Source organism: Rhinatrema bivittatum, chromosome 1, assembly GCF_901001135.1.
Source record: "Rhinatrema bivittatum chromosome 1, aRhiBiv1.1, whole genome shotgun sequence".
Lineage (NCBI taxonomy): Eukaryota > Metazoa > Chordata > Amphibia > Gymnophiona > Rhinatrematidae > Rhinatrema > Rhinatrema bivittatum.
Window position 1 is genome coordinate 383,697,568 of NC_042615.1, and position 26,380 is coordinate 383,723,947.

The 26,380-nt window shown below is 43.9% G+C and overlaps 1 protein-coding gene across 1 annotated transcript in view; it reads right to left on the reverse strand.

The window, feature by feature from the left end:
• HGSNAT (heparan-alpha-glucosaminide N-acetyltransferase) overlaps window positions 1-26,380 on the reverse strand; it is a 188,235-nt gene that overhangs the window by 153,398 nt on the left and 8,457 nt on the right. The window contains 2 exon segments of the mRNA XM_029601179.1: window positions 20,296-20,432; window positions 21,548-21,666. Coding sequence (XP_029457039.1) covers window positions 20,296-20,432; window positions 21,548-21,666 — 256 coding nt within the window.

Consider the following 26,380-nt stretch of genomic DNA (forward strand, 5'->3'; position numbering starts at 1 on the left):
ATGAAGAATCTCTCTTCCTTGATCCTTCGAAAACCAAGATCCTCATTCTCCCTGCTTCCTCTCGACACCAGGAAGGGGTCAGGAAAAGCAAGTTTGCTTACCGTAAACGGTGTTTCCATAGATAGCAGGATGAATTAGCCATGCTGTCTGGGAGCATGCACGCGACCCCTGTAGGCGGAGTTTTTCTCTCAGTAGTCACAGAGTTTTGGACTCTGTGCAGCTGCACGATCATCTTCTCGCGCGATTCAGTGCCCTCCTTCTCAGTCTCTTTGTAGCCAAGCCATTATTCATCAAACAAAGGATTCGTAGACTGTCTTGGGAGGCGGGCAGGATTGCATGGCTAATTCATCCTATCTATGGAAACACTGTTTATGGCAAGCAAACTTGCTTTTTCCTGTCGATAGCAGGCTGAATTATCATGCTGTCTGGGAGTACCAAGCTTTCGGGTTGTGTCCGTGCAGAGTATGTGTTAGAAGTCCAGGACACTAATCCAGATAAAAGGTAGACAGTCTCATCACCGCTGAAGATTGGATAAGACTGCTGAGCTGACTGCCGCATCAGAGGCTGCCTATTGGTGCAGGCAGTAATGCGACGTGAAAGTATGCATGGAGGACCATGTGGCCACTTTGCAGATGTCTAGCAGCGATACCTTCTTAAGGTGGGTGACTGAGACTGCTACGGCCCGTATTTGGTGCGCATGAGGTCTTTTGTCTAGTATAATAGAACGTTTCTCGTAGCAAAAGTGAATGCATTGCGATAGCCAGCTGGCAATAGTTCTCTTGGAGATGGGTTGACCAGGAGCATTAGGGTTAAAAGAGAGGAAGAACTGAGAAGGTCTGGAAGGAGATTGAGTTCTCCGTTTATAGTAAGCCAGAGCCTGTTTACAGTCCAGCGAGGGCATGAGGCGGTCTCGCTCATTGTGATGGAGCTTCGGTACGAAGGTTGGCAAGGTTATGGTCTGATTGAGATGGAAAGCGGATATCACCTTGGGCAAGAAGGTGAGGTGTAACTTTGTTGTGTTAGAATTCCAAGAAAGGAGGGTAGTGAACTAAAGCTTAAAGTTCGCTCACTCTTCTAGCTGACGTGATCACCATTAGAAATACCACTTTCCAGGTGAGGTATTTCATGTGGCAAGTGTCTAAAGGCTCAAATGGAGGCATCATTAGCTGTTTTAGGATAATGTTAAGGTCCCAGGGTACAGGTAGCTTCATCACTGGTGGTTGGAGGCGAAGCATGCCTCGTATGAATCTTGAGACAAGAGGGTGATTAGAAATGGGAAGGCCTTTATGGGGGTGATGAAAGGCTGCAATAGCACTGATGTGCACCCTAACTGTTGTTGTAGCGAGACCAGTCTGGTAGAGAGTGTGGAGGTACTCCAGAAATTCTGTAGCGGTAGAGGAGAACGGATCAAGTTTCCATGATCTGCACCACTCGGAGTAGCGATGCCATTTCCCTTTATAGTTGCATCTGGTTGAAGGTTTCCTGAAGGCAATAAGTATATCTTCAACATGGAAAGGAAGGCCGAGGTGCTTTAATACCTCCCTTCCAATCTCCATACCATCAGGTGAAGGGATTGATGCATCAGATGGAGGAGTGAGCCTCCTTCCTGTGTGAGGAGATGTTGGTCGGCCCCCAGGGGAATGGATGGGACTATGGAAAGCCAGATGAGATAAGCATACCATGGTTGTCTTGGCCAAGCTGGATTTATGAGAATCATGTCTGCTACATCTTGAATACATTTCTGAATGTTCCTTGATATTAGAGGGATGGGAGGGTAGGCATAGAGTAAGCCCTCCATCCAAGGAATAAGGAAGGTGTCCAGAGCATATCGAACCTTGCTGGGGTAAATGGAGCAAAAAAGATTTGAGAGTTTGCCGGTTCTCTTCTGTGGCAAAAAGATTGATAGCTGGGAAGCCCCACTTTTGAAAGATGGTGAGGGCTATGTCCTGATTTAAAATCCATTCGTGTGGGTGAAAAACCTTGCTTAGGCGATCCACTGTGATGTTGCCCAGACCCGGCAGGTAGGTGGCCTGGAGGGATATGTTGGCTGTCTCCGCCCAATGGAGTATCCGAATTGCTTCTCAAAGTGCCCATGAACCAGACCCTCCTTCTTTGTTTATGTAAAACATGGTGACTTGGTTGTCTGTGTACACCATGAGATGTTTCCCTCTGACCTGAGTGGAGAAGGTCTGTAGGGTTCTCCATATTGCTCGGAGTTCTAGGAGGTTGATTTGGTATTTGGATTCCTCGGGAGACCACAATCCTTGTGTCTTGAGATCGGCCAGGTGGGCTCCCTAACCCTTCCTGGAGGCATATGTCGTGAGTATGAGCTGGTGAGGAGGAACCTAAAACAGTTCCCGTGGAAAGGTTGGCGGAAGAAAGCCACCATTGAATGTCCATTGGTTTGGTTAGCATTATTTTGCTTGTTAGCGGCTGGAGGAATTGTGACCATTGTTGCTTGAGGCCCCATTGTAAGCGACGCATGTGTAGTCTCGTGTGAGGCAAGACATGAATAGCTGCCGCCATGTGATCCAAAAGTTAAAGTGGCTGACGTGCAGAGGAATGAGATTGGCTGCGCAAGCATTGTGCTAGGCAGGAGAGAGTCAGGAGTCTGTCTTGTGGTAAGTAAAGACTTCCCACTACCGTAGTGATCAGGGCACCAATAAACTGTAGCGACTGGGTAGGCTGTAGGTGCGATTTCTCATAATTTATTAGGAAACCCAGGTTCTGTAGACAATTGATCGCGCGTACTGTGTGTGCTCTCAAGGTATTCGGATCTGAGGCTACTAATAGCCAGTCGTCTAGAAAGGGAAAGATCTGGATTGCCAGTTGTCTGAGATGAACCACCGACACACATTTGGTGAACACTCTCGGGGCTTAAGAAAGGCCAAATGGTAGGACCTTGTATTGGCAGTGTCTGTCCTGGATCCGAAAACAGAGGTAGCGCCAGGAGGATGGTTGCATGGGTATATGTGAGTATGCCTCCTTCAGATCAATGGAGCACATCCAGTCATTGGGTTGTAGGAGAGGGAGATTGAACTTTTCTCTCTGAATGTGTTTGTTGAGGTTTCGTAAGTCTAAGATTGGGCGAAGTCTGCCCGACGTCTTTGGAATGAGGAAGTATTGGAAATAGAATCCTTAGCCCTGTTGTTGTGGTATCTCCTGGACGGACCTCTGGAGTAACAGATCTGAGATTTCCGCTTTTAGAGATGGCAACTGGGTCATCGCCTCTCGAATAGGGGCTACATGAGGAAGTGGCGGGGAGGTTATAAAGTTTAAGCGATAACCCTCTCGAATGATCGATAACCCAGTGGTCTAAGGTGATTGATTATCAAGTGTTGTAGAAGTGTTTGAGTCGTTCTCCTATGGAAAGCGGTGGGGTGGCTTGGCGAGTTTCAAAAATTTGGGGCAGCTTCTGAGGAGCTGCCAGGCTTTGTCTGGGTTGTCTTTGCTGGCTTGGAAGTGAGAGAGGCAGTTGGGGTTCGCCTGGGTGTACTTTTGCGATCGGTATGGAAGAAATAGTCTGAATTGGCCCTTTGGATACGACCTACGTCTGTAAGAAGGGTATCTTCTAGAGGTAGTGTGATGCTCTGAGGGTGATGTGAGGGACATCATTGCGATGTTTTGTTCTTTTAGATGTGAAACTGTTTCGCCAAACTTGTCCCCGAATAGATTATCTCCCTTGCACGGTATGTCCTTTAGTTTTGTGTGGACATCGTCTCTAATTGCACTTGCCTGTAACCAAGCAAGGCGTCAGGCCGCGATTGTCGCTGAAGATGTCCTAGCAGAGGTTTCAAAGTCCTCATAAATAGTTCTTAACAAATGACACAAGACCTCTTTCATGTCATGGAAGGGTTGTGGCAAAGATTCCTGGGTCAAGAGACAGGCAGGTACTGTGTTATGTAAAATTGATGGTGGTGTATTTTTGAAGATAACATAGTGGTGTGATATGGTTTTCGCCCAAAATTCATCTAAGTATCGGTGGTCTTTGCCTGGTGGTACATTAGTGTGTAGTTTGGATCTTTTGGCTTTTGCCATAGCGGATTCTACCACAATGGAATTATGTGATAGTTGGGCGGACACGTAGACCGAGAAATTCCGCATGCAAAATTTCAAGTCTGTTTTTTGCGAAGCAGGGAGGGTTGAGAAAGGGGATTCCCACATCTTGTTAAGTACCCCGTCCAGAACTGGGTGTGGTGGCAGGGCTGTCGGTTCCGGTGGCATTTTAATGATTTTCAATATGCCGAGGACTTTGGATCGTGGGTCTGGGATTTTCCCCGTTTCCACCTTGAGCAGATGTCCACCTTCTCGATAAATTTTGCATGATAGATCTTCAGGTAGTGAATATGGTTCCGGTAGCCCCTCTGGGGGATCCAAGGGCATACCCGTAGAGGAGCTTGGGGAAGAAGCCGATGATTTCAGGCTGCGTGAGTGTATGGAGGTTGAAGAAGGAGGATTCACTGTGTCCCCAGGTCTAGGAGGGGAGGCAATCGGGGGCAAAGCAGGTGGGGAAGTAGTCTGTTGTTTGCCCCCTGTCTCCATGGTCTCTAAATCTGTGAAGAAAGAGCTTAGAGCTTGAGAGATTTAGCGTGTGGCTTTAGATGATAGATTGCCAGGTGGTGGAGGAACTTGTCCTTTATTGACTGGGGGTCCTGTAGGTAATGCTGCAAGTAAAATATCTTCCGCTGCTGTCCGAAGTAACTGTGGATATGGCAGTATTGTGGGAGACGGTCTATGCATCTTAAGTAGAGGTTCCTGCATTTGAGGCAATAGTCTTTTCCGTTTGGATATGGAAGACAAGTCTGAGTAGAATTAATCACCGCTTCCTGAAGGACCCTTGGAAGATAAGGATTCAGGGTCTGATAGTAGTTCCACATCTATATGAGGACTGTCTCATGGTTGCTTTTGGTGCGCTGAGGGTCCGAAGCATTCTGAATGTGTTTATGGTGTTGCAGGAGCATGGTGTTTGGAATGCTGTGTGCTTGGGACGCGATGAACGCTTTTTATGGCCGGAGTGTGTCATATGCATCGTGAGCTTCGATGACTTCTCTGGCTGAGTTCCCTGTACCACAGGTTTCGGTGCCAAGGGGCGTGAAGGGCTGGGGGTAGGTCCCTGTTTCAGGCCCGATGTGTCTGGTAGCTCTCCCGAATGAGGGGATGAGGAACCTGATCCATGGGTCTTTGCTCCAGGCGCTGGAGGATTTGCTAACCTGGGCCCAATGATCGGGACGGTGCTGGGTGGGCCTTGTGGGCCCAGTGAGAATGCCCTCTTTTTGGTCGATGCTTTCCTCTTTGTTGGACCCGGGAAGGAATGGGTCAAATGGTCTGGTGTCGAGGCATAGGAGCCCGATGTTCTGAGGCATGCCATTTTTTCGGCGCTTGGGTGGATATCTTGCCACAGTCCTGGCAGGAGGACTGGTCGTGGTCTGGCCCGAGGCAGATAACTTTACTGCACTGGCAATATTTAAAGCCAGATAGTTTAGAAGCCATTGGTAAAAAAGGAAAAAAACCTGAGTAGAGAAAAAACCCAGGATGAGGATGGCATGTGGGAAAAAAAGAGACTGAGGAAGAGGGTACTGAATTGCGCGGGAAGACAACCGCGCAGCCGCACAGAGTCCAAAACTCTGTGACTACTGAGAGAAAAACTCCGCCTACATGGGTCGTGGGCAGGCTCCCAGGCTAATTCAGCCTGCTATCGACAGGAAAAAGCATCTCCCCTCAATTCTTCCAGCCTTTTTTCTCTCAGATACTAAGGGGGGGGGGAAGAGTTTGTGTCCCCTTGAATGTGCCTAAATCCAAGAAGAAACAGACAACCAGGAAGATGAAATTACTTATCTGATATTTTCCTTTCCATTAGTCCAGTCAGACAAGACAAACGGGTTATGCTAATCAAACTCGTCAGGTATATGTATCTGTGCCAACACCAGCCTGCCAGTATTTCTGTAACACGCTGTGGACAACTTCAAGTGAGAGCAATTAATAAAAACGTCTTATTCTACTTTTTTTTTTAAACCAGTGAACTTCCAGAGGAACTAACTAGGAAGTAAAAGCAAAAGACTGCTCCAGAACATACTAGATGGAAACACTCACCTTCTGTAACAACGCTTTGCTTTCATTCAAGCTCATCAGCAGAAAGTGCGATAAAAACAGAACATGAGTTAGGAAGCTCAGGAAGGGTCCTAGACTGGTCTGATTGGACTAAAGGAAAGGAAAGTATCAGGTAAGAAGTAATTTCACCTTCCTCTTCATCCAGTCAGACCAGTACAGACAAGCAGGATATACCCAAGCTACTCCCTAATAGGACAACACTCAGCCAAAGCCCCGCACATGACTGACAAAGCAAAGGCAGCCTCCTGTCTGAACCTGAGTTCTAAGTGATCATGCTTAGCAAAAGGTATGCAACAACGACAAACTTGCTGCTTTGCAGATCTCCAAAGTAGATACCAAACACAATTCTGCCCAATAAGTAGCCAGAGCTCTTATAGAATGAGCTCTTACCTGTTTAGGTAGAGGAGTGCCAGAATCCACATAGGCTGTCATGATGACATTTTTAATCCAATACACCACCATTACCATATTTATTGATTTTAAAATCTTGTAACCTGCAAAATCCTTCTTTGTTCAATGCAGATAACAAAAATTTTACATACATATTAAAACATAAAAAAAACCAAATATAATCACAATTCATTAAAACATAAAACTTATCTACAGTACAAAGCACCAGCACTTCATCGGCTACCACTGCATTATCTAGGTTAACTTTCTTGATATGCCTGCATAAACAAGTAAGTTTTCAGCTTCTTACGAAAGGTTTTATGATCTTATTCAAGTCTTAAATTATTCCACTGTCCCAGTCCTATAATTGAAAATGCATTTTAACGTGTATACTGTAACTTAAAAGGCTTACTAGAAGTAACAACCAATAAAGTCTATGTTTGAGAATGCAAAATGTGATTTGGCATATACTCCAGAAACAGAAACAAAAACTTTCATCATTTATCGTCTTATGTTCTAAGGTCAACAGTTTAAATTGAGCCCTTTGTTCAACAGGAAGTCAATTGAGTTCTTTTATATAGGATCTTGCGCTCACCCCTCACTGTAATTTGGAGATCATCCTACAATCTACTGTACTTAAAACTAAGGCCTGAACTACAAGATGGAAATCCATTAGATCCAAATAATTCTGCAATGGCTTCATTAATGTAATTTATAGAATGCAGCCTTTGACACATTTCTAATATGATTTCTAAGGGAAAGTTTCCCATCTGTTATAACTCCCAAATGTCTTACTTCATCAGACATCTGGATACTCTGCTGCCCTACAGTAAGTACTAAATCCTTCAATTAGCCTGACTGCCCCAATCATAGAATGCTAGTCTTACTTTAATTTAATAATAAATGATTGGTGACAAACCACTCAATAGCCTTGTAGCATTTTTAAAAAATATTATTCAGGGAATACTCCAGGATGTGTGCAAGGAATAAAAAATTGCACATCATCCACATATATTTTATATACTGTTCCAAGATTTCTCATTAACTCTCCCAACGGTTGTAAAAACAACCCCCCCCCCCAAAAAAAAACCACATTAAAAAGAGAAAAGTCAGAGGGCTGAGCCTTGCAGTATTCCCGTACATGTACCATACATTCTGATTTTTGTCCTCCAAAAACCATCTGTTGACTCCTATTTTCCAAAAAAGATCTGAACCATTTTAGGATGTTCCCTCCTATCCCAATCATCTTTAACCTCTCCAATAATTTCCTATGGGTAATAGTGTTGAAAGCAGATGCTACGTCTAACTTTATTAATACCCCTATTCGATAACTGTCCAGACTTCTAAGATCATCATCAAATAAAGAGACCAACAAGGTTTCCATCCCATGACCCTTCCTGAAACCAAATTTTTCCCTGTCCAATTTCTTCTGTTCCTCCAAAACAACTTCCAACTGGATTAAGACCCATTTCTCCACAATTTTGCTCAATGAACAAAGCTTGGATATAGGTTTATAATTTGTCATCGTATTTACGTCCATGGTCATATCCTTCTGAAATGGGTGGATCAAAGCTAGTTTCCACTCTACTGGTACAGTACCCTCTGAAAGTAAGCAATTAACAATGGCAACAATATGATCAGCAAACGTGGGTCTTTACAGCCATAAATGGGCAGGAATCTAGCCTGCAACTTAAGGTCTTTACTCTTTTTAGTACATCATCCAGCATAAGTTTAGTTAATATCCAAAAGGCTGACCATTTAATCGGGATATGCAACTCCAAACCAAAATTCTGTTGACCACTATTATGGGGAGGAAGTGCGTTTCTAGCCGATTCAAATTTGTTTTGGGAGAAAAAAAAAAGATACTAAATCTTGCGCATTTAAGTTAATCTCACTGGCACATTTTGTCTTATTTAGTATTCCTTTAACACTAAATAATTCCAAGGGTCTATTGATGTGCATTACCAATCCACATTGTATAGTAAAGTTTTAGCTACCTCCTATTTATTTATTTATTTTTAATTTTTATATACCGAAGTTCTTGTAGGGACTACAAATCACTCCGGTTTACATAAAACGAAGAACTGCTCAACAGGGAGCTGAGCTTTACATGGAACAGTAGAACATATGGAACAGTATAACTGGTTGACAATTTAACATAGAGCTAAATAAAGAAATAATAGTTTAACTGGTAATAAATAGTAATAAGTAAAGAAATATAATATATTATATAAGCAGTATAACTATTTAACGTAGCAATAAATATAAATATAAGCAATGCCAAATATATATATGAAATAAAGTAAATTTTTGATCACAAAGATAATTGTCCAGTTGTAGATATTTTAGAATTAGTACTGGATACAGTGACCATAATTAGGGTAATTAGGATACTTAGTAATTAGGAAGTCTGTCTGTCACTTAGGGAGTCTGTCTGTCACTCCTACTTATAATCAGCTAAAGCTACTAAATATACCTCTTTTAATACCTCCCTCTTTCTTCGCCTCCAATGTTTCTCTGGACTATGTTCCTTCTTCCGCAGCACTAATAGCTGGTTTGAATATCACGGCTATATGAGGTGTGCATTAGTCTACGGACAACAATTGGAGGAGCAACAATATCATAAATATTCTGCAGGGAATGATTCCAGAACTTAACTGCCTCCCCCACAGATGTCATATCACACAAATGCTTTACTTCATTCCACTTCTGCTTAAAAGCCTCCAAATTCATTTCAGGGAATTTCACTTTCTGTACATTATGTTCCTGAACAGAATCTGCATGCTTCAATATGAACATAAATAATCTATGGTCAGACCATGGGCTAAAATTAATTTTTAACATGTTGGACTGTATGATCTAATGCCAGCCTTTCTGAAATCAGAATTAAATCCAGTATGTGACCATCCCGACGTGTCGGTTGTTGAACCAACTGCGTTAACCCTAACATATTTATAGTGGCTAAACACACCACTACCCAACTGGAATCTGCATATTAAAATAAGCCAGAATGATTATTCTCAAATAATTTATGCTTAAAGTGGTCAACAGATCGATTAAAGTATCATCAACAACCATTGCTCTCTGAACAGGAAGTAAATACACCAGACAAAACATCCGTCCTTGTATTTGTAATACCAGCACCTCAAAGATATCATTCTCTGAAACCATAAATTTCCTGGTTTTATGTTTTTTAAAAATGGCTAACACCCCCCTCCGTTCTTTTTTGGGATGATTCACTCCCTCATAGCTATAAACCTATGGGACACAGCCCATTCATAATTGCAGCTTCCCACTCCTTTAGCCAAGATTCTGTGATAAACAGAAAACCCAAATTTCTATTTCCTTATTTATCACAAAATAAGCATTTATATATGCCATTTTTCATATCAACCTGAGACTTCTGGGGTGGGACTTAATACCCTGTTATCAATTCTGGTATTACAAGCCGTTAAGCCCGTTAAAACGGGCTACATCCCTCTGTCTCTCACCTCCCCCTCTTTCTCTCTCCCCTCACTCTTCACCACCCCCTCCCTCACCCACTCCTCCCCACCCTCCCTCTCCTATCACTCAGTCCCTCCCTCCCACTCAGTCTCACTCACTCCCTCCCCCCTCTCTCCCTCCCTCTCACTCACTCAGTCCCACTCACTCTCACTCAGTCCCCACTCCCTCCGTCCTCTCCCTCAGTCCCACTCCCTCCCTCAGTCACTCCCTCCCACTCAGTCACTCCCTCCCACTCAGTCACTCCCTCCCACTCAGTCACTCCCTCCCCCCTCCCTCTCACTCACTCCCACTCACTCTCCCCTCAGTCCCACTCACTCCCTCTCCCTCAGTCCCACTCCCTCCCTCTCTCCCTCAGTCCCACTCCCTCCCTCTCTCCCAGTCCCACTCCCTCCCTCAGTCCCCCCTCTCCCTCTCACTCAGTCCCACTCCCTCCCTCTCACTCAGTCCCTCCCCCTCACTCAATCCCTCCCCCTCACTCAATCACTCCCTCCCACTCTCTCTCTCCGTCCCTCCCTCCCACTCAGTCCGTCCCTCCCTCTCTCTCTCTTCTCCCTCCCTCGCTACCGCCCGCTACCGCCGTCGCCACCGCCGCCGCTCGCTACCGCCGTCGCCGCCCGCTGCCGGTACCGCCGCTGCTACCACTGGACGCCGCCATTTTTTTTTCTTTCTGAAGCTGCCTCAGAGCGACGTGCTCGCCCACACATGCGCGGTAGAGCTGGTCTCTACTGCGCATTTGCGTGCCGTCGGTCACAGGCCATTTATAAGGTAGATACCTCTCTTGTCTTCTTACATCGCCATATCTACCATAACCCTGCCTTACACAGATACTATGCATTTTCATGACTTTCTTCCATTCTGAATGTCATAAAAAAATGCCATACTGGATCAGACCAAGGGTCCATCAAGCCCAGCATCCTGCTTCCAACAGTGGCCAATCCAGGCCATAAGAACCTGGCAAGTACCCAAAAACTAAGTCTATTCCATGTTACTGTTGCTAGTAATAGCAGTGGCTATTTTCTAAGTCAACTTAATTAATAGCAGGTAATGGACTTCTGTCCTCCAAGAAGTTATCCAATCCTTTTTTAAACACAGCTATACTAACTGCACTACCCACATCCTCTAGCAACAAATTCCAGAGTTTAATTGTGCGTTGAGTGAAAAAGAACTTTCTCCGATTAGTTTTAAATGTGCCCCATGCTAACTTCATGGAGTGGCCCCTAGTCTTTCTATTATCTGAAAGACTAAATAACCGATTCACATCTACCCGTTCTAGACCTCTCATGATTTTAAACATCTCTATCATATCCCTTCTCAGTCATCTCTTCTGCAAGCTGAAAAGTCCTAACCATTTTAGTCTTTCCTCATATGGGAGTTGTTCCATTCCCCTTATCATTTTGGTAGCCCTTCTCTGTACCTTCTCCATCGCAATTATATCTTTTTTGAGATGCGGCGACCAGAATTGTACACAGTATTCAAGGTGCGGTACAGAGGCATTATGACATTTTCCGTTTTATTCACCATTCCCTTTCTAATAATTCCCAACATTCTGTTTGCTTTTTTGACTGCCGCAGCACACTGTACCGACGATTTCAATATGTTATCCACTATGACACCTAGATCTCTTTCTTGGGTTGTAGCACCTAATATGGAACCCAACATTGTGTAATTATAGCATGGGTTATTTTTCCCTATATGCATCACCTTGCACTTATCCACATTAAATTTCATCTGCCATTTGGATGCCCAATTTTCCAGTCTCACTAGGTCTTCCTGCAATTTATCACAATCTGCTTGTGATTTAACTACTCTAAACAATTTTGTGTCATCTGCAAATTTGATTATCTCACTCACTGTATTTCTTTCCAGATGATTTATAAATATATTGAAAAGTAAGGGTCCCAATACAGATCCCTGAGGCACTCCACTGTCCACTCCCTTCCACTGAGAAAATTGCCCATTTAATCCTACTCTCTGTTTCCTGTCTTTTAGCCAGTTTGTAATCCACGAAAGGACATCGCCACCTATCCCATGACTTTTTACTTTTCCTAGAAGCCTCTCATGAGGAACTTTGTCAAACGTCTTCTGAAAATCCAAGTATACTATATCTACCGGTTCACCTTTATCCACATGTTTATTAACTCCTTCAATCCTTCAACTCCTTCATCACAATATGACTAAACAATAAAATAATATACCACCAACTTACAATAATCCATACCCTATTCATGACCCAGGATAAGCCCCTTTTTTTATTCACCATAGCCAAGACATTCACTGATGGCACCCACAGGGGGAGGGGTAACTGCACGGGCCAGGAAAGTATTAGTTCAGGCACAGGTAATGTCCCAGAATAGCAGCAACAGCATCGCTTGCTGCAGTAAAGTTCAGAGGCCACCTCACCTTTCTGCACTCCAGCATGCAAAACAAAGATGATTTGATTTTCAGAAAGACTAGTGACCTTAAGGTACCTCAACAGAAGCCTTGAAACATCTAGAGAATGAAGAAAAACACTCTTCCCATCTTGATGACTGCTAAAGGAAAGTAAAGATATATACTCATTCAGTTGGAAATCCAAAACCACCTTCAGCAGGGAGAAGGGAACCATTCAAATTTGGCGCTTATCCTTTGAAATCAACAGAAACGAACTCCCTGCAAGAAAGAGCTTGCAATTCCGAAACCCTTCTTGCGGAACAAATAGCCACTAAGAATACCATCTTCAATGTTTGCAGTTTTAAGGAAACAGACTTGAGAGGTATAAACTGCGATCCTGCCAAGAAGGCTAAAACCAAATTGAAGTCCCATGACGGAGCTGAGACCCTTAGTAGAAGTCTAATATGTTTGATGTCTCTCAAGAGCAAAGATCTTCCCTGCATGCATCCCCTATAACATAAGAGAGTTGCAACATGTACCTTTAAGTTATTTAAGGCTAAATCCTTAACCAGGTCTTCCTGAAAAAATTCCAAAATTATTAAGACCAAAGCTTTCTGAGGTGCACACCAATGCTTAGAGCACCAATCTTCAAACCTCTCCAAATTCTCATATAAGCTTCAGAAGTTAAAAAAAGTTCCTCACCTTCAAAAGATAGCCACCACTGCCAGAGAGTAGCCTTTCTTCATTAAACATGCCCTTTCAAGAGCCAAGCTATAAGATAAAACCAATCTGATATCAAACGTAATGTCTCAGGTAGAGAATGTGTGAAGTAATAGTCCCTGCGAAAGAAAATCCTTATGTACTGGGAGCTTTGAAGGACTACTGCACCTCAGAAGCATGGGATATGCATAACAAGGCCGATGAGACCAACCTGGAGCCACTATCAGTTTTGATACCTTCTGAAAAAACAGGCTGATCACAGACTAATGAGGAAACACATACAGAAGTCCCTCTGTAGGCCAGGCCTGCACCAGGGCATTGATTCTAGATGAACACAAGTCCCTTTTTCAACTGCAAAATGTGTGGACCTTCAAATTCCATCTGGACACCATTAAATCCAATACTAGCTCCCCATCATCAGGCGACTATGCGATCAAAGGCTACCACACACAGTAACCATTTCCCTGGATTGATCACATGGAGGCTGAAATAATCCGCTTGAACACTTTCCACCCCAGCTATGTGGAGCACCAATTAGAACGTCAAATTATCCTCTGCCCAGGAGGGAATCCAGTCAACTTCCAGTGGAATTCCAGTGACACCAGAAGACTCTTGATGCCTCCTTGTCTCCTTATGTAGGCTACTATAGTGCAGCTGTTGGACATTAGCCAAACTGTCCCTTCAACCATGGGGTGAATTCCAGAAGAGTTAGGCAAATTGCTCTCACCTCTGATCTGTTGATGGATCAACTAGCTTCTTCCTGAGACTATTGTCCCTGAGTGTAAAGGTCGAGATACTATGCCTCCAGCCCATAGACTGGCATCTGACATCAATGTCTCCCAGTCTGAGGCCTCCAGATTCATTCACTGTTCCAAATGGTTAGGTCCAACTACCACCACCAATTCGCTTAGACCTATTTCGGAACTGGGAGCCATCTGGAAAGCAAAGCCCTTTGAAGAGGATGCATGTGAGCCCTTACTCATGGAACTAAATCCAACACTGCCGCCATCAATCCAAGAAGTTGAGGATAGGGCCACATCGCTGGACCCCTTGCAGACAGCAAAGCCCAAGTCTGACAACACAACTTCTGAATCTTTGGCTCCATCATACACCCTAATCTGGTATCAATGTGAGAGGCCCAGATAATCCAGTGTCTCCGATGGTTGAAGGCTGCTTTTTGGAAGATTAACTATTCATTCCAAATCTTGCAAAACCTGGAGAACTCTCCGGGTCCCTGCTACACTTTCCTGAAGTGACTTTGCCCTTATCAACCAATCGTCCAGATAAGAATGAACCAGTATGCCTTCTTTGCATAACTCCGAGCCTACCACCATCATCTTCGAGGTAGTTCTCGGAGCTGTTGCCATTCCAAAGGGTAGAACCTGAAACTGATAGTGGCAGCTTAGCACTGTACAACAAAGGAAACTGATCTTTCCTTACTGGAATATGAAGATAACCCTCCATTAAACCCAAGAAGTCAAGAATGTTCCCTTCTTGTATCACCATGACAATGGACCTTAAGGTTTCCATTCTGAAATGAGTCACATTTAAGAAGTCTGACCAACTTCAGATCTAAAATCAGATGGAAAGACCCCTCTTTCTTCAGGATCACAAAGTAGATGGAGTAGCAGCCTAAGCCTTCAGGATCTTTCAGAACTGAAATTACTGTTTTAAATTGAGAAGCTTCTAAAGAGTTAACCAAATTGCCTCCCTTTTTGTGGGTGAATGCACTGGAGAAGCCATAAAAGCGGCAAACAGGATGAAAGAATTCTAGGGCATAGCCATCTTGCACAATTTCCAAGACCCACTAATCTGAAGTGATTTGGGTTCACCTCCAGTAAAAATAGGCAGCCAGCCACCTATTTGCAAAACTGGAGATGGGGCCCTCAAAAACTCATTGTGAGACTCTAGATGATCTAGACCTGGAAGGTCCATCTTTACCTCCCTTCTTAGAGCTAAAGGACTGGTATCTAAAAGAAGTCCTAGACCTCTGACCACCAGAGTTCCTTCCCTGCCTGAACCTCCTGAAATCCTTATATCTACTGCGGGAAGGAAAACTCTAAGATGTATTCCTAGCTTTATCTTCTCGGAGCCTCAGCACCTTGGAACTCCCCCCAGGCCTTTGCCATTTCATCCAGCTCCTCTCCAAACAAAAACCTCCCTTCAAAAGGTAGCTTTGTTATGTTAATCTTAAGAGATGGAGTCCGCTAACCAGCTGCGCAACCAGAGGAGCTTTTGAGCAGTAATGATAGAAGCTACTCCCCTAGCCGAGGAGTGCACCAAATCAAGGCAGGAGTCATCCAGATACGTAGTTCCTGGCTCCACTGGGAGGAGTCCTAACCAGAATCTTCCTATAGTTCCTGGGCAAAGTAAAGACCAGACCTTGCTAAACAATGCTGCAGCAAGCTGAGATCTGAAGAACCATGATAACCACTTCAAATGCTTCCTTAAAATAGGATGGATCTTCAGATGATAGATCACTTTAAAAAGAATGATTTCAGGTTTGTCTACCTTCAACATCAAATAGCTATACAACAACCATGCCTTCAATGAGGATAAATAGAGCAAAACATCCTGGGTAGCCTGCCATAACAAACATATTGGGATAACAAACTGTATGTCATCTGCATACAACCTATAATGAACACCTAGGCTGGACAAAAAGTGTGCCCAATGGGGACATATAAATATTGAATAAAATTGCCAATATGCAGACCCTTGTGGCACTCCATTGTTCATTCCATGCCATTCTGTTTTGAAGCTATTGCTACAGAATGAAAACATTCTGATTAAAATGACAAACCATTTCAGCACTGTTCCAGATAGACCAATATGTCTCAGGCATGATAATAAAATCTAATGGTTCAGTGTATTGAAAGCTGCTATCACACCCAATAATACTAATATATATGATATCCCATGATCAAACCCTCTCATGGTTATGTCAATGCTTGACAATAACAATAATTCTGTATTATAATTAGGGCCCTTCGTTTTCAATTTAAACCGATTTTCACCCATAAATTCCCAGATTTTTCTAAAATTGATATTTGGTTTAAACCAATATTTACCTTAATTTTAGGCTGATTAAAAAGCTGCTCTAGAGCTTCAGGTGCAGTGTTTCAAGGCCTTCAGCCACTACTGAAAGCCAATGTGGCCCAAAGCACATGCTGGTTTCAAGTCCCACCCTCTACCACTGAAAGCGCTCAACCCTCCAGGTGCTGCCCATGCCATGTTTCAAGTCCTGCCTCCTCACCCCACAAGCAGCCAAAGTTTCTGCTGTCTGGTGCCATGAATGCATTTCAAGTAGGCCCTGACCACCAGATGCACTTTCTAGTAGGATCTCTGGCCCTGCTTAAAAACAGAAGTGCAGTAAGGCAGAACAAGGGAGCCTCAGTAAGCATGCTGCTGAGGTAGAAAGAAGCAGCATGGAGCCACCACCAGTAAGGATGAATGCTAATGCGGAATGTGGGGGGAGGGGGCAGAAATGGGGTGGGAGAGGAAGGGAGATTATTAGGGAGGGAGAAGAGACAGAGTGGCATATTAGACAGGAGATCAGGGTAGAGAGGATACAGCTGAGTGGGTGGGTGGGAGAATCTGATGTTTTATTATCCTGGTTTCTGTCCACCAAAATAAATTCTGATATTTACCCAAAGAGAGTCATTTTTTTCAACTGATTGTCTCCTATCATAATAAAACCTGATAATTCCAGGGAAAAATAAAGAGAGAGGTAAAAATCGAAAATGAAGGTCCCTAATTATGTTTTCTGAAAGCGAAATGGAATTGGTCTACAATTCCATGTTCTTCTATAAAATCATTCGATTGACTTGACACTATATTCTCTATAATCTTAGCTAAGAAAGGTAATGTGAATACCAGATGATTACTGATGGAGACTTTTTTTTTTCTAATGGCATACATGCTTCCATGAGCAATAAAGTCACTACTGCTGTGATGTGTTTTGCCAGGTCTCATCTTAAAAACTTAATAATGGCTGGAGGACATGCAATCTGCACATATGGGGCAGGATTTAAATGCGCCATTACCTTTACAACTTCCTCCTTAGATACAATTTCAAAATTCTCCCACAAAGGAGGAGAGCTCACTTCTGCTGCTACTACAGAAACTGGGGTAGACACTGTAAGAAACTCACTTTTTTTTTTTTTTTTAAACATACTGTGCTTTCTTTATCTGTACCAAAATTTATAAATTCATCACATTTTGACAGGTCATTAGCCATGTTGTAGAGTTTGATTTCCTGATTTATTTTAGGCAGTCTTTTGACACAATTTGCCTCTCCGGACTGCATGGTAGACACCCAAAGTCTTTATCCTCGCACCACAGCTGCAAATGGCCACTGGGGCTTCCTCCATGCTCTGACATCCCATGAAGAACAGCAGCACCTCACTGATCCCTGCCCCAAAACACCTCCCCCATCTTGCTCCATGAAGAGGCCCAAGGCTTTCACCTTCAGAACCAATCTCGAAAGAATCCTGCTCAACTGAAGGAGGGGAAAATACTTTAACCTCAGAAGCCCTTCACAATTTTTTCTATTCAGCCTACCAGGTCAAAGTTCACAAATGGGGTGCTTGCCTACCATCTGCTGGGGGCAGAGACTACTGGCAGGCTGGAGTCGGCACAGATGAATATAAGAAATAACAGCAGAAATAACTGTTGATCTTTGTTTCCATCTACTGATTGGGAAGAATAATCTGCTTGCCTGGACTATTTATTTATTTGTTGATTTTTATATACCGACATTCGTCGGAACATCCTGCCAGTTTACATTGTAACAAATTCACAAGAGAGTGAAATACAACAAACAGGGAAGGGGAAGAGGGAGCAGCAATGAAGGAGGAGAGAGGACAGCAGTAGGAAGGATAGAAAAAGAGAGATTTTATAGGAACATTCGAAATATAAATTAACAATAAACAATATATGTACAGGTGGATATTTGAAAAAAATATAAATTAACAATAGACAATATATGTACAGGTGGGGCTGGTAGGTACCAGACCATTGATGTCAGTGAAGGGATAGAAGGGGGGGGGGGGGAAGGAGGGACAGGGAAGGATAAGCTAAGGGTGGAGGGGGGGAACTAATAACACAGTATTTAGGAGTCTTTGCTAGGGGGAGGAAACACTGTATTTTGGAGACTTTGCTGGGGGGGGGGGAAGAAAAGGGGAGAAAGAGGAGAGGCAGATAGGAGGAGGGGATGGTGAGAGGGCTGAGGGGTTAGAGTGCAAGCTAGGTTTGGTGAACATCTGGATACGCTAATGTGAAGAGCCAGGTTTTGAGCCCTTTTTTAAATTTAGAAAGGTTAGGTTCTAGGCCGAGGGCCGTGGGCAGGGTGTTCCATAGGGAAGGGCCGGCAATGGAGAAAGCCCTTTCTCTGGTTGAGGTGTGGTGAGCAGTTTTTAGGGAGGGGGTGTATAGAGTTCCAGCAAGGTTGGATCTGGAGGGGCGGGTTGATGATCGGAAAAGTGGTGCATTCTGACTGAATGTAAAGGAAGAAAATTAAAGCGAGTAAAGAGAAGAAAATCTGAAAAAGAACAGTGAGAGCAGTCAAAAGTAGACAGGAGCACAGAATGCATAGAAACTGAGAAAAGCAGGAGACCAAGAACAGAACCTTGGAGAGCACCAACTGAGCGTGTGTGAAAAGAACCAGTTACTAGCAAGAATGCTCAATGTTCAATGTGAAAGAGATGCAAATGTTTAGGTCAGAATTTCCCAGGCATATCAAGGAAGGAAACAAGCCTAGTGCAATCTACTCTCTCAAAAACAGAGGAAAGATTTAAAAGGACCAAAATGTAGAATTGAGAGGAAGTCTAGACAATAGACTACAGCATAAAACCTGTAGACAATAGAACCTACAAGATAACCTGATTTATGGCGTTCAAGGTGACTGGTGCAATCTAGAATATTTGTGATTTCATGGAAAAAAAACCCAAAACCCAACATAAGAACTTTAGAAACAACTGGTAAGAGAAAAAGCAACAGCTTGAAAGAAGCAGAGAAAAGAGAAGAGGATTGCAATTTTGAAGAGAAATGGAAAGAAGTAAATAAGGAATTTAGCAGAGAAAGAAGAAAGAGTGCAGAAGATAGAAGAGGATGCTCACCATTGCTTTTTCTTATGGCCAGTCATGATGGAATCACACTTTTTTTTTTGTTTTTTTTAGTAGCACTGAAAAGTGTTGTCAGCTGCAGCGGGGCAACTTAGAAAACATTTTGTTAGGCAAATGCAAATAGAAAAGATATTTAGACAAAAATAAGAGAAGAGTACATACTGATTAGGGGTGTGCATTCGTTTTGAACGCATATGTAAAACGCAACTTTTTTTTTTTTTTAAACTTAAAAAAGTGATGATGCGCAACGCATCGCGATTTTCAACTTATTCAACATAGCTATGTTGAATACGTTGAACCTAAATAAACACTTAAACCCCCCACCCTCCTGACCCCTCCAAGACTTACCAAAACTCCCTGGTGGTCCAGCGGGGAGTCAGGAAGCCATCCCTGTATTCCTTTGCGAGGAGCACGTGACGTCGGCGTCACGTCGGAGTGGACCACCAGGGAGTTTTGGTAAGTCTTGGGGGGGAATTAAGGAGGGTGAGGGGTTTAAATTTTTATTTAGGGAACCGGTGAACGTATGGATAGACCCTCAACTTATGGAATTCTCCATATGTCCATATTGAACGAAATCGACCCTCAACTTCAACTTATCAACGCAAACTTTTTGTCTGCACATCCCTAATACTGATGTTTGTGCTCGGACAAAAATAACTGAGGAATCTCACAAATCAACTCCTGCACATGCTCAGTAGAGCTCAAATCTCTACTAACTTGGAGAGACAAGTCCATTTGGTGCTGCCGAATGACATCAGCCACATGTAATGGCTATTCAGCCTGCTTATCGATGGAAAACTAGGAAAAGGATGGCATATTTTCTGAATGAAGACATTTAGGAAAGCAGAAGCAGTAAAGATACTGATTGAGAAAAGCAAAGAATTATACCATAGGTCCAGCCATGCAATTTCAGAAGAGCCGTCTTCCTGCTGATAAATTAGCCTTCCCCAAGTCCTCAATACTAACTCCTGCAATTGCATCACATGGTAATTCAGCATGCACAGGAGCAAGACAGAAAATGATGAAATAATCAATTTAAAGCATAGGGAGAGCTCATCACTGAACAACTTGTACACACCTACAGATCTCTTGGTTTTTTGAAGTTTCATTAAGCTGCAGGGTGACTGGGTGCCGAGTGTCAACAGGAACAGCTGCCACACGGAACTTTCCAGATGTCGTGTTCTCATGAAGAATGACCAGAATCTGATACAAACACTATTAAATAAAGCACAACCACCGACAATGGACATTAAGCTTGGTTAATCATGCAATGTGTCTACCCATGACTTTCCCTGGTGAGATTATAGCATATTTTAAATTGAATTTCCAGTTTAAATATGCACTTGTGTATCATTGTTCATTAGGGTGCTCTAGGTATTTGTGTTCAATAAACTCAGGAAGGGAGCAGCAAGCTCACTCACAATTGATCCACAGGACATAAAAACATACCATCCAACTAGAGGGATACTTGCACCTGAATGAACAACCCACATTACAATCTCAGCTCCATACTGAGCTTAAAATCACTGTAAAATAAATTAAATAAAACTATCATTCTTACAAAATGGAAACTACCATTAAAACAGAACATAGTATTGATATTGAGGCTCTGTTTTCTTATTCCTCACTTCCTAGTTCAGGATTTCATCAGTGAACCTTAAACTTGAGAAAGTTTACCAGCTGTAAAAGGAGCTGCAGAAAAAGAAGCATAACCTGTAAAAATTGGTCTAAGCACACTAGTATATGGGGTCTAGGTCTTGCCAGGGCCAGTTAGGCTTAGGAGTGCCTGGCATGTGATTTGTTTGGGATTTGGAGAAAGAGTTACTAGTGCTAGCTCAGCATATTTGAAAAGTGATGAGGTGAGGACTGAATTTAAACTAGTCCTCCTGTGAAAAATAAACGCAGCTGGATGCAAAAATCGAGCATGCATCCCCCCTCCCCCCCATGAGCAGACGTCAATAGACAACAACTGAGCATAAGGTATAAACCAGGGGTTCTCAACCCAGTCCTCAGGACATACCTAGCCAGTCAGGTTTTTAGGTTATCTACAATGAATATGCATGAGAGAGATTTGCATATAATGGAGGCAGTGCATGCAAATCTCTCTCATGCATATTCATTGTGAATATCCTGAAAACCTGACTGGCTAGGTGTGTCCCGAGGATTGGATTGAGAACCCCTGCATTAAGAGCCTCCTGAGTAACTGTCTGAAGAGAGCCATTTTCAAAAAGACTAAAAGATTCCTAAAACTGAAGATACAATACTAAAGTATAACCACCATAATTTCTCACATCCTGCAGATAGTAAGTCAATTCAAAAGCATTCCTCACCTGGTAACAATGATCAGAAAGCCAGTACACAGCAAAACTTTCACCAGCCAACTCATTGTGAACTAGGAGCAAGGCCTGATCCATTTTCGGCTCCAAGGATCTCTCTGTGTGCACACCTGCTGATAGAAGAAATGCGAAAGAGAAAAATCTGTCAACATTAATTTAATTTTATTTTTTAATTTATTGTCCCAATCCAAGAGTGACGTGAAAAAGAGCAGCACTAGAAGAAAAAATACAATTCATTGTGTTTGCGTTGCTGTCTGCTAATAATTTGTAAATGAAATGGATTGTTACCAATGCCTCCATTCACAGTAAGAAGCAGACATTTACAAAGGATCAAAGCGTTCTGTTTAATGTATGTCTGTGTGACATAATAAATTCAAAAGTGAAAGGCAATGGTGAAATGTTTGCAAAGGAAAAAAAAGACATGGATAAGAAAGTTTATGAATATAGGCACTTCTTAAACAGAAAACTGCCATAGCAGACTCCAGGCCGGTACTCCATCTCTGGACTTTATGGGAACGGTCGATCCCAACAGGGATGGTAAAGTCCAGTTTAAGAATCAATTCTATTTTCCAGTCCTGCAGGTCCTTCAGGGCTCCGTCAACTCTACCAGGCTTAGTTTTGTACATGACTGCTGAAAATAGGGCATCAACACGTGGAATCCTAAGAAAATTATTCCTTTTTTCCTGAGGCAGGGGGTATATTCTGCTTAGAACTCTACCCATTTTAAGCCCTATCTGGGGGCTGTACCATTCAATGAGGACCATGCGCCTCAGGGCACTATGCAAAAGGAACGCTTTCTGCAGATTCCTACTGCCATGAAAATAGAATTCCCTTCTGTAGGATCTTTAGATACTGTATCTGCCATCCCCAAGGCTGACACCACACTGGAGATGTGGGCTGAGTTCCACTTTTCAAAAAACAGAGCTGCTTACCTGTAACAGGTGTTCTCTGAGGACAGCAGGATGTTAGTCCTCACACATGGGTGACATCATCAGATAGAGCCCCACTGCGGAAAACTTACATCAAAGTTTCAAGAACTTTGACTAGGCACACTGAGCATGCCCTATACCACACATCCACATGGGATCCCTCTTCAGTCTCGTATCAGAATACGATTACAATTTAAAAAAAATAGGAGAAACCCAACTCTGCAGGGTGGTGGGCAGGTTTTGTGAGGACCAACATCCTGCTGTCCTCGGAGAACATCTGCTATAGGTAAGCAACTCTGCTTTCTCCGAAGACAAGCAGATGGTTAGGTCTCACACATGGGTGAATATCTACCTATAGGCTGCTCCCCAACACAAAAGGGGGACCAACAGACACTGAACTAAGTGCCAGCAGGCACACCACCACCGGTACTGTTGGCAAGAAAGGGGGAGACAGCCTAAACACAAACAACAGGCCCTAAATTGGGAAAATTGGGTTCTACCATTCAAACAGTTCCAGAGACAGATTGGCCAAACCTACTGTCGCGTCAGCCATCTCTATCCAGACAGTAATGTGATGTGAATGTGTGGAGAGAACTCCACATCGCAGCCTTGCAGATCTCCTCCATGGGAACTGTTCGCAAGTGGGCTACCAACGCTGCCATGCCTCTGACAGAATAAGCCTTAACATGGCCCCCAAGATACAGTCCCACCTGGGCATAACAGAAGGAGATGCAATCTGCTAGCCAATTAGATATTGTCTGTCTGTCTGTCTTATCAAAAGAAAGAAAAAGTTGGGTGGGCTGTCTATGGGCTTCTGTCTGCTTCACACAAAAGGCTAAGGCTCACTTGTAGACCAAATTGTGTAGTGCTCATTAGCCTTGCTGCAAATGGGGTCTGGGAAAGAATATTAGCAGGATGATTGACTGTTTAAGATGGAAATCCATCACCACCTTAGGCAGGAACTTGGGGTACCTATGCAAGACCACTGTCATGATAAAATTTAGTATAAGGTGGATAAGTCAATAAGGCCTGGAGCTCGCTGACCTTGCACGTTGAAGTGACTGGCACCAAAAATATGACTTTTCAGGTCAGGTACTTCAGGTCACAGGTGTGCAAAAGCTCAAAAGGAGTTTTCATCAGCTGAGCTAACACCATGTTGAGGTCCCAAGACACAGCTGGAAGCCTTAGAGAAGACTTCAACTGAAGCAGTCCCCACATGATATCTACAACTATAGACTATACAGAGGTGGGCATACCATCTACAACTTGGTGGTATGTGCCAATTGCACTCAGATGAACTCTAACGGAGTTAGTTTTCAAGCCAGCCTCCAATAGGTGTAGAAAGTAATCAAGTAGTTTTTGTGCAGGGCAGGAGAATGGATCTAGGGCCTTCTGCTTACACCACATGGAAAACCTCCTCTACACTTCAGTCCGTAGGACTTTCTAGTGGAAAGCATTCTAGAAGCCACATCTTCTGAAAGATCAAGCGGCTGCAGAATCAACAGGGCCTGGAGACTGGGATGCTGCAGCATGCCTTGATCTTGCATGATAAGATCTGGGGAAGACCCCAGACTGATTGGTCTCTGGATAGACAACTCCTGCAGGAGTGCAAACCAGTCCTGTCTAGGCCAATGAGAGGTTATGAGGATCATAGTCCCCCTGTCCTCGCCACTCAGGAAATCAGCATACATATACAGAAAGCCCCTGCCCCAATGATGGACAAGGGTGTCCGAGGCTGGTTTGCCATCTGACCTGTACAGGGAGCAGGACCAAGGTATCTTCCTGTTGCAGGGAGACATGAACAGATCTAAGTCTAGACTCCCCCAGAGGTGGAATATCCCATTCACGACTTCCTGGTCCAGGGACCAATCATTGGGTCTGAAGGCTTGACTCACCCTGTCTGCTTCCATATTCTCCATCTCAGCCAAGTACATGGCCATGAACACTATCTCTTGGGACAGGGCCCACAACCTGATTTGGACTGCTTACTGACACAGGAGGTACGACCCCCATGCCTCCGTTTGTTGGCATCCCTCATGGCTACCTGGTTTTTGGTCTGGATAAGGGCAATTTTGTTCGACTGCCAATCTCTGAAAGCCCATAGCGCGTACCTGATCGCCCGAAGCTCTAGGAAGTTGATTTGACAAGCTCATTCCAGAGCGAACCAAAGACCCTAGGTGCCAAGCCCATCTACATGATCTCCCCACCCCAGAGTAGATGCATCTGTGGTTAGAACAATTTGAGTTGGGTGGACTCAAAAATGAGATCCCCTGTTCCAGGTTGTATAGTACCCGCCACCAGGACAATGAGTCTCTGAGAGACAGGGTGACTTGGATGCAATCCTGGAGGCTCTGAGTGGCCTGGCGCCTCTGTGACCTCAAGGTCCATTGGGTTCCTCGCATGTGTAAGCATGCCAGGGGAGTAACATGGATGGTTGCAGCCAGATGGCCCAATAGCCTCAACATGTGCCAGGATACCACCTGCTGCCTCTGTTGAATCTCTGCCGCAAAGGTCATCATCGCAACGGCTTGATAGTGGGGCAGAAAGGCCCTGGCCTGTGCTGTGGCTAGCAGGGCACCTATGAAGTTCAACTGAGATGTCAGGCTAGGATGGGGACTTTGGGTAATGGAATCACCAGGGTTCGTTGTCAAACACTCGAATGGTCAAGCGCATGGATATGATAGTCCCTGCCTGAGACGTACTCTTGACCAGCCAATCGTACAGTTATGGGAAGACATGCACTCCCAGTCTATGGAAGTGTACTGCCATCATGGCCAGACATTTTGTGAAATCCTTTTGGGTCAGAAACCAGCCTGAATGGCAACACTCTGTACTGGAAGTTCTGTGTTCCCACCATAAATGGGAGAAATTTCTTGTGACTGGGGAAGATCTCGATGTGAGTGTATGTGTCCTTTAGATCGAGGGAGCAAAGCCAGTCCCCTTTTTCCAAAGGGGGATCAAGATACCCAGGGAAATCATCTTGAACTTTTCTCTTTTTAGAAACTTGTTCAAGGCCCTTAGGTCTAGGATGGGATGGAATCTTCCTGTTCTCTTTGGAATCAGGAAGTACCTGGAGTAGAATCCCTGCCCTCTTTGTCTGGTGGTACAAGTTCGACCACTCTGGCCATTAAGAGGGAGCAGAGCTCCGCTTGTAGTACCTCCTGATGCGCTACCGGCCCCCATTGTGGGCACAGAAGGAAATTTGGAGGGACATCCAATAGATTTACTTAGTACCCTTGAAGGATGATGGACAGAACCCACTTGTCTGAGGTTACACTGGGCCACTGGTTTGTGAAGAATTGCAGCCTGCCCCCAACTAGAGAGTCTATCATCCCATGTATGGGCAACTGACTTATGTTCCCTGCGGCCCAGTCAAAACACCATCCCTGAAGATGACCAAGGAGTTGGCTGGGGCTTAGGAGCTCTCTGCTGCCTGGAACGACTGAGAGAGCTCTGATAGTGCTGTCAGGATCGACCCTAGTTTCTGTAATTACTCCTGGGATATTCCACGCAACTGAGCAACACAGAATTTGTGCAAAATGTTCCTTTTTCATTGCAGAATTAATGAAGAGCCAACTCATGTAAGTGCAGCAATGTAAAGACCTAGCAAGAAGAGCAAAAGCCTGTAAGAGGAAAAAGGTTACAAAGCAGGTGCTATCTTCTTCTTGCATCATGCAGCTCTCAGAGTATGAGCCACAACATACCTTTACTACTGTTCTGTTCTCACAAGACTTTAAGAAGAGGACAGGAGTTTAGACAACGCAGAGCTGCGGTTCAGCTATTCCAGTGGGTGAGAGGAGAGGGGCACCTGGGAACTGGCTGACAACTAGGAGAGGCAGGTGGTAGTGAGAGAGGATGGGGGTGAGAATAGAGAGTCATTCTAAGAAATGAGTTGAGG